This window comes from Diabrotica virgifera, chromosome 3 (assembly GCF_917563875.1).
Source record: "Diabrotica virgifera virgifera chromosome 3, PGI_DIABVI_V3a".
NCBI classification, from domain to species: Eukaryota; Metazoa; Arthropoda; class Insecta; order Coleoptera; family Chrysomelidae; genus Diabrotica; species Diabrotica virgifera.
This window is the reverse complement of record NC_065445.1, coordinates 269576112-269589900: the sequence shown is the minus strand read 5'-3', so window position 1 is coordinate 269589900 and position 13789 is coordinate 269576112. Positions and strand designations below refer to the sequence as shown.

Below are 13789 nucleotides of genomic sequence, written 5' to 3'. Positions count from 1 at the left end.
TTAAATCAATACCAAAAATTAAAAAAATAAAAGAATAAAACACACACAAACACATTGAAAAATGCCCCAAAGAAATGATTTCTGAACAATAATTGTTGGCAAAAATTTTAATACCCATTTTCTGAAAAAAATTTATATAACAAATATACTTACAATCATAAAATGTATAAAAAAAATAAAAAAATAAAAACTTGCATTGGGATTCGAACCCGCGTTTATTCGGGTGCTTAGGATTTGAAGTCGAAGCCTTTACTCATTTACCCACTTACACGTACCTGTCATGTGCGAAGACAGGCCAACTGAACGTTTTACTATTTGGCAGTTCTGAATTTAATCAAAGTTTGATTTTTGTGGAATTAAAATATTAAAATACAACAAAACACATTGTAAGAAAACAATATATTAGATGAAGATTGGTAGAAATGTTCTTGGTAATCAAATTATGTAAATCAAAGCATTACCTACTAGATAGGTACATACATTTTCCAAATAGGCAAGTACCTATGTAATTTATTATTACAATACTGAAACATTTACAATTACGTAGGTACCTGTTGCTTTTAAAAACTATTCAAAAAGTCACTACAATTATAAACTTGCTTTTTCTCTGTCTTCACAACAATAAAAACTAATATACACAACATTTGTTTACCCATAACCGATATATTGAACAATTGTTGACAGGTCATTGTAATTATCCAATCAGAGCACGTATAACGTTTGAGCTACGCTCAGTACCAAGACTTTTAATGAATTCGCGCACATATAAACTTACTCCCAATGCGCCTAAAGAAGTATAACTTCAAAAAAAGATTTTCTAATTCGCTACTGCATAAATCTTTCTGAGGGATTAAGGCAGAGGCTTACTCGTATCTTATCTTATTATTATTGATAATAAAGTAGGTATAATTTGGTCAGCCGTACTTCTTCTAATCGGCTTAAGCTCACGGACGGATAGGCTGTATTCAATAGCCGCTAGACTAATAGTATTCATGAATGACAGTTTAATGGACTTTAAAACTGCGATATCGATAAACTTTAATTATAATTAACGGCGTTATTAATTAAAATTCAGAGTTGGCGCAATGATATGAAATTATTGAAATTTTGAGACCAATGTAAATTTTATTTCATTTGAGTGACATTATATTTTATAATACATATATATAGGTATTATAATATATTATGTGTTACGAATGAAGAGTATATTATTTACATAGAAAGTATTGGAGAGCCGAAAAATTGTGCTAAAATATCAATTCCGCCAGTGGCGTAGAATTTGGGAAGGATCAACCATTCCCTGTCGTACGTCTCCGGTAGTAACCAGAAACGTTTATTTAACATAATTTAGTAGGGTGTACAGTACCTACACTTTCTGTCAAATATGACAAGGATAAGTCAAATAGTTTTAAAGTACTGCGTACAAATAATTTTTAAATAAAACACCCTGTAACTCGGCAAGAAGCCACATTTTATTTCAGTGATTTGGGTTAAATCTTAATATTTTGAGCCCAGGAATCTACGGTTAAAATATTTCCAATTGTTAATTAAACAACCTGTATAGTTTGCGTGTAGTGTGTACTAAGCCCCTCTATAGCTGCTCAAATGAAAATAGCCAGCACAAGTTTTAATCATAAAGACATCCAAAGGGATTTCCCCCGATGAAAAGGTAAAAAATCAGATAGATCATCTCCTATAGGGCTTTTCATTCACAGTCATTTGTTTCGAGCTTCTGTCAAATAATGTCGTATAATCCGTGTATATTAATATTATACACAGACTATACAACATACATATGACAGAAGCTCGAAACAAATGACAATCGATGAAAAGCCCTATAGAAAGCAAAGATGATCAGGCAATAGTCGATTGCAGGAGTATAGAGGGGCAGATACCAACAGTGGCCAGACACCAGTGATAGCAAAATTAAAATAGAATTACTAATAATTTAAAAACCTGTTAGAGACTGGTTAAATTGTCAATTAGAGCTTCTTCAAAAGAAACAGGTGATAGACAGACTAGAGGAAGAACTAAATAAAAGGGTAGAGAATTATGTCAAGCACGAAATAGAAGAAGAATGGCAGACTATACTATACAGATTATAGCCATGTCGGAAGCAACGGAAAAGTGTACAGGAAAAGTGCAAATAAAGAGACGTCAAGACTGGTTCGATTAAAGCCCAATTTATGCGTTCGATGTTAAGAAATGCTTTGACAAGAAGAAACAAGGCAAAAGTACAAAGAGATAGAGGAAATATCCAAAATACGATCGAAAACCGAGTGGCTCGAAGAAAAGCAGCTTGAAAGAAAAGAATTTGCAAAAAGAAGAAAAAAGAACGGCTAGAAAAGTAATTGAAAAACATGGAAAAAGCCTACATAATAAACAAAGAGGTAAAAAATTTCTACCAAGAAATTAAAAAATCCAGAGAAATTAAAAAGAATAATAAAAAGTGTTAAAAAATAATAAGAGACCTAAAAAATAACAAAAGGGCAGAAAAAAGTGGTATCTCAGCTGAGATTTTTAAGAAAGGCGGCAAAAAACTGAAAGAAAGAATATTTCGTTTAATATTAGCAGTTTACAGACCCACCTACAAAGTTTTGTAGATTAAAAAAATGATGATGACAAAAACAATTGTAATAATATTTAATTTTTTATTTTGAGTACAGTGGAACCCCGATAAGTCGGCCCCCGATAAGTCGGCCCCCGATAACCCGGAAGTCCGGCTAACCCGGGCCGATTTTCATCAGATAAACATTTTGATTTTCAATATTTTGTATTTTTCAATTTAATTGTGGCTTATTTCCCATCAAAATAGTTAATGATCAGACAAACCTTTCAACAATAAAAATGTATGTAATATCATATTTGAGAGATAATGTGTATGTGTGTAATTTGAACTATACGATATTAAAAATGACTCATAGCACACGCCGCAGAAACAACAGGCACCTGTCTGTAGTACCTATTCCTTTTTATTTCAAACTGTCTTAGAATTGTTTAGGAAAGACTATTTAAAAAATTCTTTTAAAAACAATGGTCTTTAGTTTTCACTGTTCTTAAATAACATTACATCGTTGTGACTGTATTGTGTGTCTTGTATTGTTCGCTTCCGTTTGCTTACGTTTGTGTTTGGTGTTTTTTCAGTAATTTTAATGAGTAGGTACTGTGCAGATTTATAAATATATTTCATGTTATTTCAATTCTAACGGAGTTTATCTGTAAGTATACCGTATTTTATTCATTTTTACCATATTCTCCGGCTATCTCGGATTTTCGATAACCCGGATCGGCCGCGGTCCCGATCAATCCGAGTTATCGAGGTTCCACTGTAGTTCAAATGTCACTTTTAATTCATATATTTCTGAACTAGTTAATAAAACAATTTTTAACGTGAAAGTAATCAAATGTAATCTATTCCTATCCTAATTCATTTGACAGCTGGATTTTAAAGTCAAACAATTCATAATTTCATATAATTGTCTTAAATCGCATTTAAAATAAATTTCCAAGCTTATGGTAAAGCAGAAGTGATGATTGGTTAATAATTCTCAAAGAGAAAAATTTCAAACTACTTATTATGACAAACTCACAAACGTTCGTAAGCAACAAAATAATGTGAATTGTATTAAGAAGTATCGAAAGCATACCCTATCTATACTTATTCAAAAATTAATACACCAATAATAAGTAATAAAATATATTTTTAAAAATAACAAAAGGTTTCTCTCTGTTTCTTTTTTTTTTCTTTTTAAAAATCTCACACAAATCTTTGCTCACACCTTGGTATGTTTTAGAAAATATTAAGCCACATTTGTTAGTGGTAGGAATCGAGGACATACAGTGAATATACAGTTTTTTGCAAATTTCAGAATGTAGATGCTACATAAATGATGACATTTAGATCCAATATGTATAGATCCAATTTTTTGTCATCTTTCGCAAAATCGTCTAGGTGGTTTTCCTCTGTTTCGTCTTTCTGTTCTTGATTTTCATTCGGTTCACTTGGATGTCCACCTTCCATTCTTCATCCTTGCCACGTGGCTAGCCCATCTACATTTCAATCTGTAAGCTCTCTCAACGGAGGTTGGTCATGTATTTTGTTTTACGGATATTGATTTTAAACCGATTTCTCTGCAGGCTCCGCGACAACGCCAAACGCTTTGCGACAATCTATAAATACTAATACCAGAGGTCTGTTGTACTCGATGAATTTTTCAAGGAATTGTTTTATCGCTTGCAGGAGGTCGTTGGTAATTCTTGAAGTATTAATTATTTTTTCCTACAGAATCGCTAGTAAGTTTGCTTTCGATACTTTGTTCGATTATATTGTCGTAACTTATATAATTTGTTGGCAATTCAAGATAAAATGAAACCAAATCTATATAATGCAGTTAATTTTTCTACACAAAAATTGAGCCAGTCGCATTACCAGATCCTAGAAAATGAATGACACGAACGCCTCAAACAAAGCACACACTTTATATTTATAACCAAAGAGATTATCTACTCTACTTAGTATTAAATCGCAATTTTAATTGAAAGTACGTTTTATTTGATGATTTGCGACAAATATAACTTACTGTCAATTAAAATCGTGATGTATTTCCATTAAATTCCCTCTCATCCTTTCATCAAGTTTGCTAGCGATATTTTCACCCAAAAGAAAAGCGAAAAGATGATAACGAATCAGCTAAGGTGTCACGAGTGGTTCAGAATGGCAGCATCGTCAACAAATATACCACGTTGAAGAAGGCCAATAACGTTGATCATTAAAATGTATGTTGAAAGAGAAAATAGTCTCTATTGTCAAACTGTTGTCTAACTATTTATGAGATAGCGGAGTAATGTAACATTTCATTTAGTTTATTCTACATCCCTGAACATCAATACACTTGTTCCAGTGAAATTCCAATTTACGAATGCCACCCCTGAAGTGAGGGATGAAAAACACTCTCCACGCATGAATTTTTTAGGTATTGAAGCACATGGGAGTCGCTAGGGGCGAAATCTGGCGAATAAAGTGGATGTTCCAACAATTCGAACTTTAACTAATGGATTTTAGCCCGTGTAAAAATGATGATATGACACGGTGCTGATGAAAAAGGGTTTTTTTTCACCAATTTTTTTCAGACAAGAGTCACACTTCACTGATTGCTCTCAGCTGTGTTTATCTTCAATTGCCTTGAAAATCAACATACAGCAGCATCTAATGCATCTAATTTAAAGAAAAAAGAATCACCTTCATCACCAAATACATTCAAGGACCCTGTAATGCTCGACTGGCCAAATTAAGTGCAGCATCCTAATCTATATTAAAAATGTCAAAGCTCAATCGAAAGCTGTGTCTGGTAGTTAATAAGGTTCAAATCTCAAAGAATTTAAAAAATGCACGTTCACTCTTTATACCTTGCAGCCGTATCCGTTTTTTTGGTCTGAGGTACGGATACGCTTTGAACAGTTTGAATGAACCTAAAAAGCACAAAGATTTAGTTTCATTGTTTCGATGTTATTTCCTTTTAAATTATTTTTACACTCTGGGTCAAAATTAACCAGCCACCTTAAAAATGGGTTATTTTTGATGTCTTATATCTCCTAAACCTGTTGTCCGATTTAAGTGATTTTTTAAAAGTTATAGCCTTTTTCCTTGACAATATCGTTATAGTAATATTGTTGCTAAACAAGTCAATTTTCATTGTACACCGGGTGTACGAATCAAACTGTGTTTTTTTCTTAAAGTTTGCATCACCCTGTGGAATATTCTAGCATTTGTAGAACACTGAAATTAAAACCTTACTATAGCCCCATGCTTTATTTTGTGGTTTGATTGATTCGCTTATGTTGGATAATAAAAAAGTTAGGTGCTTTAACAACTAGACATGTTTTTACCAATACAGGGTGTTTTTAAAAAAATTGGCAAAGTTTAAGGGCTAATTCTGTATGAAAAATAATGACAGTTTGCTTTATAAACTTATGTCCGCAAATGCTTCGTTTCCGAGATAGAGGGGTTGTTGAAATTTTTCTGACAAACTGACGATTTATTTATTACTTTAAAACCGGTTGAGACATGCAAATGAAATTTGGTCGGTTTTGATACGTAGTTATTGCACATTTTTTGGCATACAATTAAGCATTTAATATTCACCATTGGCGCGCATACTGGTAATATGATGGCTCATATTACCCGTATGCGCGCCAATTGTGAATATTAAATTCTTAATTGTATGTCAAAAAATATTATGCAATAACTACGTCATAAAACCCACCAAATTGCATTTTTGCATATCTCAACCGGTTTTAAAGCAATAAATAAATCGTCAGTTTGTCACAAAAATTTCAACAACTCCTATCTCGGAAACGAAGCATTTGCGGACATAAGTATATAAAGCAAACTGTCATATTATTTTTCATGCAGAATTAGCCCTTACACTTTGCCAAAAAAATTTTTAAAAACACCCTGTATTGATAAAAAACTTGTCTACTTGTCAAACCACCTAACTTTTTTATTATCCAACATAAGCGAATCAATCAAACAACAAAATGTCGAGAAAGCATGAGGCTATAGTTAGGTTTTAATTTTGGTACATATTCTACAAATACTAGAATATTCCACAGGGTGATGCAAACTTTAAGAAAAAAACACAGTTTGATTCGTACACCCGGTATACAATGAAAATTGACCTAATTAGCAACAATATTATTATAACGATATTGCCAAGGAATACAGCTATACCATATTAAAAAAATCACTTAAATCGGACAACAGGTTTAGGAGATATAAGACAAGACGGTTAATTTTGGCCCAGAGTGTATATTTCGTACCGATAAAATTTAAGCAGTTAGAGAAATACCTATAGAATGTTTCCTACAAAATTCATTATCCTTCGCAAATCAACTACTGAATTTTATCAAGTTTTCATTAGCGAAGTGTTACAGAACAATCAAAGTGAAATATGGTGAACCATAGGTTTGACAGTTAACATTCCAACCACAAACACGCATGCGCCTGCGCATGTGCACGCTTGCGTATTTCAATAGAAGGTGTGTCAAGTGCAGATGATATAGATAAAGTGGAATGCACTTCTGCACACAGAAAGTAAATAAAGAAGTAGATAAAGAACGAGGAAAAGTAACAGAAGCCTTAATGAGCTAGCTATTTTGATACTACATAGCAGCATATAATAGGGAACTTGCACTAAAAAATTTTTTTGCATAAAATTGTTAATTTATGTTTTAAAATGTTATATTCAAAATATTACGTCTAACAATGAATAGTGTACGTACAACATCTGATCAAAGTTCCGCGCCTAAAATGTCCGCTTCAAACAACTTCAAAAGCGAGAGCTGGGGTCTGACGTCATAGGCCACTCGTATCGTTTGCCCGTTCGGTGGGCTATTGCATTTAATGCAGTTTGCCCATAGATAAATAATATAGTTGAAATATCTTGTTTTACTCTGTAGCAAAAATGATTTTTTCTATGACAGGCAAAATATTAACATTTTATCTCTGTTGACATGTATCAAAAAGTTCTTTTTTATGAAATTACTTTTGTCGTTTCTTGTGTTGAAGAACAAAGAAGAAACAAGTAACTTAAAAATAAACAAAACTTTTAGTAATAAAAGTAAGAGTAACTAAAAAGTATTGGTGCTACTATAGTATGCGGTCTACAGTCGGGTTTTTACTATAGCTTGCGGTCTACCGAGGGATGCGGTGTAAGTATAAGCTCATATGATAAAGATATTAACTTGTAAAATTACAATAATGATTCTTCTTATTTATGCGTATTATTAACTTTGTAAAGAAGGATTTTGTTGGCTATGTACACGTTCTATCGGTACGTCTGCTAATCACTATAATCTTTTCTCAGAAGGCTTTGAACACAATAATGAAAGGCTCCAGTAGGTACTAATAAACATTACAATAAAATATAATCTTTATTATAATGCAAATTACACCGTAATCTTTTCCAGGATATACGAAATCCTTCGATTAGAGGTAGGTAGATCAAACCCACGGGGTAAACCGCATACTATAATATAATGGTACCAAACTATTGTTATAAACGGTTTAAACATGGTTATTAATAACTCTTAATTTGCCTTGACACCTCGCATTTCTCCAATAGAATAGCTTTCACTACTTTTTATAAAAGTTGCCACCATGAAGACATCAACGGTAGGTAAGTTGTCAGACTTACCCTCGTCCGTCATATTATGCGTTTTAAACTCTTTACAAAGTAGCACACAACTTTATCAATTTCAGTTTAAAACTAAGCTGATTGGGGAACTACTTATTACAATATATAAGATGAACATAAATAATACCTAGTAATTTTCCATTAAAGACGATTAAAATGTAATATACCCGTGATACCTACCCTAATCGCGTTGTTTCCGACTGCTAGCCCGGTTGACCGTGGCCCGTGACGTCGGACCAATAGAAGGACGTTCAAGAGCCTCCTAAGATATTTGAATTTTATAGCATTTTCAAAGCGTCGTAATTAGCGTACGGGTTAAAAATATTTGTTTTTTTCGCATGCAAGCGTTTTAAGATCATGTTACCTTATGTTTTTTAATATCATTTTAATATTTAAAAATTTATGCAAGTTCCCTATTGTGGAGAGGAGGTTTATCGTTGGTCTTAAAAGATATGAGGGTTCCAAAACATTTCTTCTTAAAAACCTATACGAACATAGTTTCGGAAAAGTAAAGGTCAACAACGATCGTTCCAAGCCGTTTAATCAAAATCTGGTATAAAAAAAGGTAGCACTGTATCATCCATATTATTTAATTTAAGGTGCTAGCCAAATGTCACCGCTCATATCTTTTGAACGGTTATATTTATAGAGAAATTTGGAGTGAGGAGATAAACGGACGTAGGCTTTTCAACGAGTCATAACAGGTGAAGTAATACTGATAGATGACGTTAAAGAGCCACTGTGACTGATAATTTTAAATGGGACCTTATGGCAAGTGATATCTCGTTTGAAAAGTATTGAACATACCATAATCATAATTTTTTTGGGTTTAAGTTCATTTTAATGAATAAATTAAATAAATACCAAAATTATAGTTTCGCATTTAATTAATAAAGATTCTAACGTCTGCCTCTAGTTATTTGTCAAAAAAGTTGACTTTTTTAAACTGAAAAGTTTGTCTACTTTTAATTTTTTTTAATTGAAAAACTTGACAACTTTTTTCACAAATAACCAGAGGTAGACGTTAGAATCTTTATTAATACCGTATTATTATAGTATTATAGTTGATCAATAACTTCAACGAATTTTGTAGGAAATTTTTTAGAGACATAATTAAAAATGTCTTCAAATCGATATGTTACACGACGTTCGGTAATAATAATAATAGATTAAATATTTAATTTGGATTAACAATGAGTTTTTAACCAATCGATGAAAAGTCGACGAATTCCTTTCCCTGTGACAAGCACAACATCCAACATAGAAATAAAGATTCAGATCGGTTTGGTGCAGGAATTCAATGTGACTTTTCACTACTTTATCAATATTATAATGTTTTAATCAACCGTATTATGACTGTATTATCCAAAAAACTAAACGCTGGAAAATTGAAGACTATGTGTCAGTTTTGTTCCACAGATGTTTAAAACAGTTTTATAAAATCAATAGTGATGGACAGGATTGAATACTTTCAAGAATCGAGAACTTTCAAGAATCGAGAACCGTATTTATATTAAAGTTGATTTAAAATAAATATTTATCATCATCCAGCCCTTTGCGTCCACTGCTGGACATAGGCCTCCCTCATTTTTGTCCATTGTGCTCTATTTTGAGAACTTTTGCATCAAATTTCTTGACATTTTCTTGAGATCGTCAGTCCAACGAGGAGGGGGTCTTCCTCTACTTCTTTTGTCTAATCTCGGCCTCCACTCAAGTAATCTCTTCGTCCAACTCCCATCACTGATTCGGGCGACGTGTCCGGCCCAGCTCCATTTCAGGGTGGCAATTCGGGAAATTACATCAATAACTCCTGTTCTTCGTCTTAAGTCTTCATTTATAACTCGGTCACGAAGCGATATACTGAGCATTGATCTTTTCATTTTCCTTTGAGCTATTTGCAGCGTTTTAGAAATTGTAGCTGTCAATGTCAAAGTTTCGACAAATTCTTTCTGCGTTGTTATTGAGCCATAACTACCATCTCTCAGCTCCACTATTCATCAGCTCTACTTTCTTCAGACCTTTGCTGCTCCAGCTAAAGAGCAGGAATTTGATTATACTGAAAACATTAAAAGAAGACTAAAGACTGCTAGAGGAACTAAAAAGTATTGCCCAAAAATAGTTCAAAAGATAATTTTATGTAGAAGTGTAAATATTTTACCTTATATTTTTAAGTCTACTGTATATATTTTTTTATTATTATTATTATTACGAGCACGAAAAAAGGGTCTCACGCATACGAAGACATATGCCACATGTGCGAATCGTTTGGAATCGGAGTTTAAGATAAACAGTAGCCGCCTTGACTAATTTTATTGGTTTTCGTTTATTGGAAAAAGTCGGTACATACTTTGATCCAATTTTAATAGGTTGGTTCTCAGGGGAAAACGGAAAAGGGAGATTAGATGTAAAAGAATTTGTTTTAGCGTAGTGGTGTGAGGGGCAGTCGATTTTTAGATTCCAATGAAAGAGGCTGTATTTGGCAATAATCGAAAGGACGCGAAGTTTAAGAACTACTAATATATTGACAAGCCGGTCATATATTAAGTAGATAAACGCGATTACTTCAAAGGCATTTTCTTTTGTGAGAACTCGTAAAATTTTAGTCGCAATTACACAAACACTTTTACATTTCGTCAATATAATAGTATCTATAATTTAGTTATCCATTTTATTAATTAAAACTGTTAAACATCACACGGACTTTTATTACGATTGTCTTTAACGAATCCTACATTTATTTTGCTAGACAGTTCGGATGTTTTTATCTAGATAAATCACATTTCTTACAACTTGCCTACAATATTGCATGTATTTCAATGCATATATTGACAAAATAATATAATTTATAAAGTCTTGTGAATAAATACCTCATTGATCTTGAACTCCTACCCCAAACCGACAACAGAAGCTCAGATTAGCGACATTACTGTACGAGTAGATAAGCTCTACATAAGCGATTCTCTACCAAGAAGAAATATCGAAATTTTCGAGCTTACCTGTCACTAAGTCTAAATACTGGTAAATTTTATTAAATTTACCTTCGTACTGGAGGCTGTGTTCGCGATGAAGGTAGTGTCCAAAGGCGTTGGGGGAATCTGGAGGCGTGGTGACGCCCATGGTCCTGTTCTCTAGGCCGGAACCGCTTTCGCTTTCGTCGGACTCCTGAGGGTTTTCGGCTTCTAACTCGCGTTGTCGCTGGAGTTCTTGTTCTCCTCTTTCGACTTCGTGAATACCTAAATTTTATTTATGTTATAGTAAAATAATGGGATTAAATATTATTTTAAAACGATCTTATATACAGTATGTCCCTGTAAGTTGTATCCATATGAAAAACTTTTTTATTATTTATTTTACGAAAAAATTTTATTCTTTATAAAAAGTTCTGACCGATCCAAAACCCAAGATTCAACCATCAGATATCAAATTTTATGAATATTATACGAGGAATGTCAAAAAGTTTGAATTTCACTCAACAGTAAACTAGCTTTATTTTTCACAATATTGAAAATTGCTATTATGAAAAGTTATTTGGAATTAAAAACTATATTCTAATATGCAATTACATCCTTCTAATTGAAAAATTTTTTTTTTTGAAAAATTATGGATAACTAACATTATTTTCAGTTATTTCAATTCTAATAACTCTTTTATTATTAATTTTACGAAAAAAGTGATTCTTAATAAAAAGTTCTGGATGGTCTAAAACGTAAAATACAACCATCTTATATCAAATTTTATCAATTTTATACGAGGTATGTCAAAAAAGATAAATTTAGATCAAAAGTAAAGTACCTTTATAGTTCAGAATATTTCAATTAGAAGGATGTAATTACATGCTGAAACATAGTTTTTAATTATAAATAACTTTTCATAATAACAATTTTCGATATTGTGAAAAATAAACGTATTTTACTCTTGGGCGAAATTCATATTTTTTGACATGCCTCGTATAAAATTGATAACATTTGACATAAGATGGTTGTATTTTAGGTTTTAGACCATGCAGAACTTTTTATTAAGAATCACTTTTTTTCGTAAAATTAATAATAAAAGAGTTATATGAATTGAAATAACTGAAAATAATGTTAAGTATCCATAATTTTTCAAAAACAAAAATTTTCAATTAGAAGGATGTACATAATTGCATACTAGAATATAGTTTTTAATTCCAAACAACTTTTCATAATAGCAATTTTCAATACTGTGAAAAATAAAGCTACTTTACTCTTGAGTGAAATTCAAACTTTTTGACATACCTCGTCTAATATTCAAAAAATTTGATATCTGATGGTTAAATATGAGGTTTTGGACCATGCAGAGCTTTTTATGAAGAATAACTTTTTTTCGTAAAATTAATAATAATAAAGTTTTCCATACGAATACAACTTACAGGGAAATACTGTACTTCATTTGTTCTTTGTCTCTTTGTCGCTGTGTCCAAAAAATCTTGTAATCGATTTTAAACATACCTCCCGACTAGCTAGACAACTAATATTTTCAAAATAGCTCAGAACTCGATGACAATGCAATCTTCAGCCGCTTTTACATGGATGCGAATTTTATTTTGAATGTTAAGCCATTTTAAATGCAAATAATGCAATGACATTTCGATTCCGTCGTAAAGTACGTTAGTCAATAGCGGATATAGCTCAGTGGTAGAGCGTTTGACTGCAGATCGAGAGGTCCCCGGTTCAAATCCGGGTGTTCCCACAATTTTACTTTCAAAACAGGTTTCATTAATTTTTTACCATTTTTAACATTTTCTTTGATTTATAAGTTTAAAATCGATTACAAAATTTTTTCATGGCAGGAATTGAAACAACAAAATAGTTTATAATTTTATATTGTGTCCTATAATATTGTACTATGTTATAAAAAGCTATTTTTTATAAAAGTGTAATTATTTAACTGTGTATTTTTACAATTTAATAATGAAGTTTTTTCGGGTCTTCAATAGACGGGCCAGGGTTATTATCGCGTTTCTAATGAACTAATTTTAGTGAAAAATGTATTAACAAAAATTTACAACAGCTTATTCATTTTTATTGCAGTTAGGTTAGCATGGACTCTGTGTGATGCTATGGCTGGGTCTTCATGAGAAGAGATTACTGCTGTGTCATCTGCATAAGTTGCTGTTGTGACTGCTGGTGACGTAGGTAAGTCCGCAGTGAATATCAGGTACAGAACTGGACTGACGAACGACCTGTTTTACAAGGTAATGGCGATCTTGCAGTAAGACCTTAGGATTTGGAAGTAACTGTTGGGAAGGGTCGACTTAAGTACTGAGAAGAATAGGTAAAAAGAAGGAAGTTGAACTTACAATTAAATAAAGGAAAGAGACGGCAGAAGAAGCATCGGAAGAAGACGAATTTCATGGCTGAAGAACCTGAAAGAATGGTTTGGATGCAGCTCAAAACAACTATTTAGAGCTACTGCCTCAAAAACTAAAATAGCTATGATGATTGCCAACCTCCGTAGCGGAGATGGCACCTGAAGAAGAAGAAGTTGTGAAGGGATTTTTTTGATTTTTTTATAAAAGGCCATTATCCTTTTTCTTCAGGTTCCTTCCCCTATCGGAGGTTGGAAATCATCAT

General features: G+C 32.4%; 1 protein-coding gene and 1 non-coding gene across 4 annotated transcripts in view; one reads left to right on the top strand and one right to left on the bottom strand.

Annotated features, from left to right (window-relative positions):
- Window positions 1–13789, bottom strand: part of LOC114328280 (phosphatidylinositol 5-phosphate 4-kinase type-2 alpha) — a 122680-nt gene that overhangs the window by 4898 nt on the left and 103993 nt on the right. The window contains exons 7-8 of one of the 3 annotated variants that reach the window (XM_028277092.2): window positions 11234–11428; window positions 5407–5469 (exon numbers count right to left, since the gene is read on the bottom strand). In XM_028277092.2, coding sequence (XP_028132893.1) covers window positions 5407–5469; window positions 11234–11428 — 258 coding nt within the window. Of the gene's footprint in view, window positions 1–5406; window positions 5470–11191; window positions 11429–13789 lie in introns of all 3 variants that reach the window. The other 2 variants (XM_028277093.2, XM_028277094.2) reach the window with 2 other exon arrangements.
- On the top strand, window positions 12834–12905 carry Trnac-gca (transfer RNA cysteine (anticodon GCA)). Its single transcript has one exon. It is a non-coding gene; the product is annotated as a tRNA-Cys (tRNA).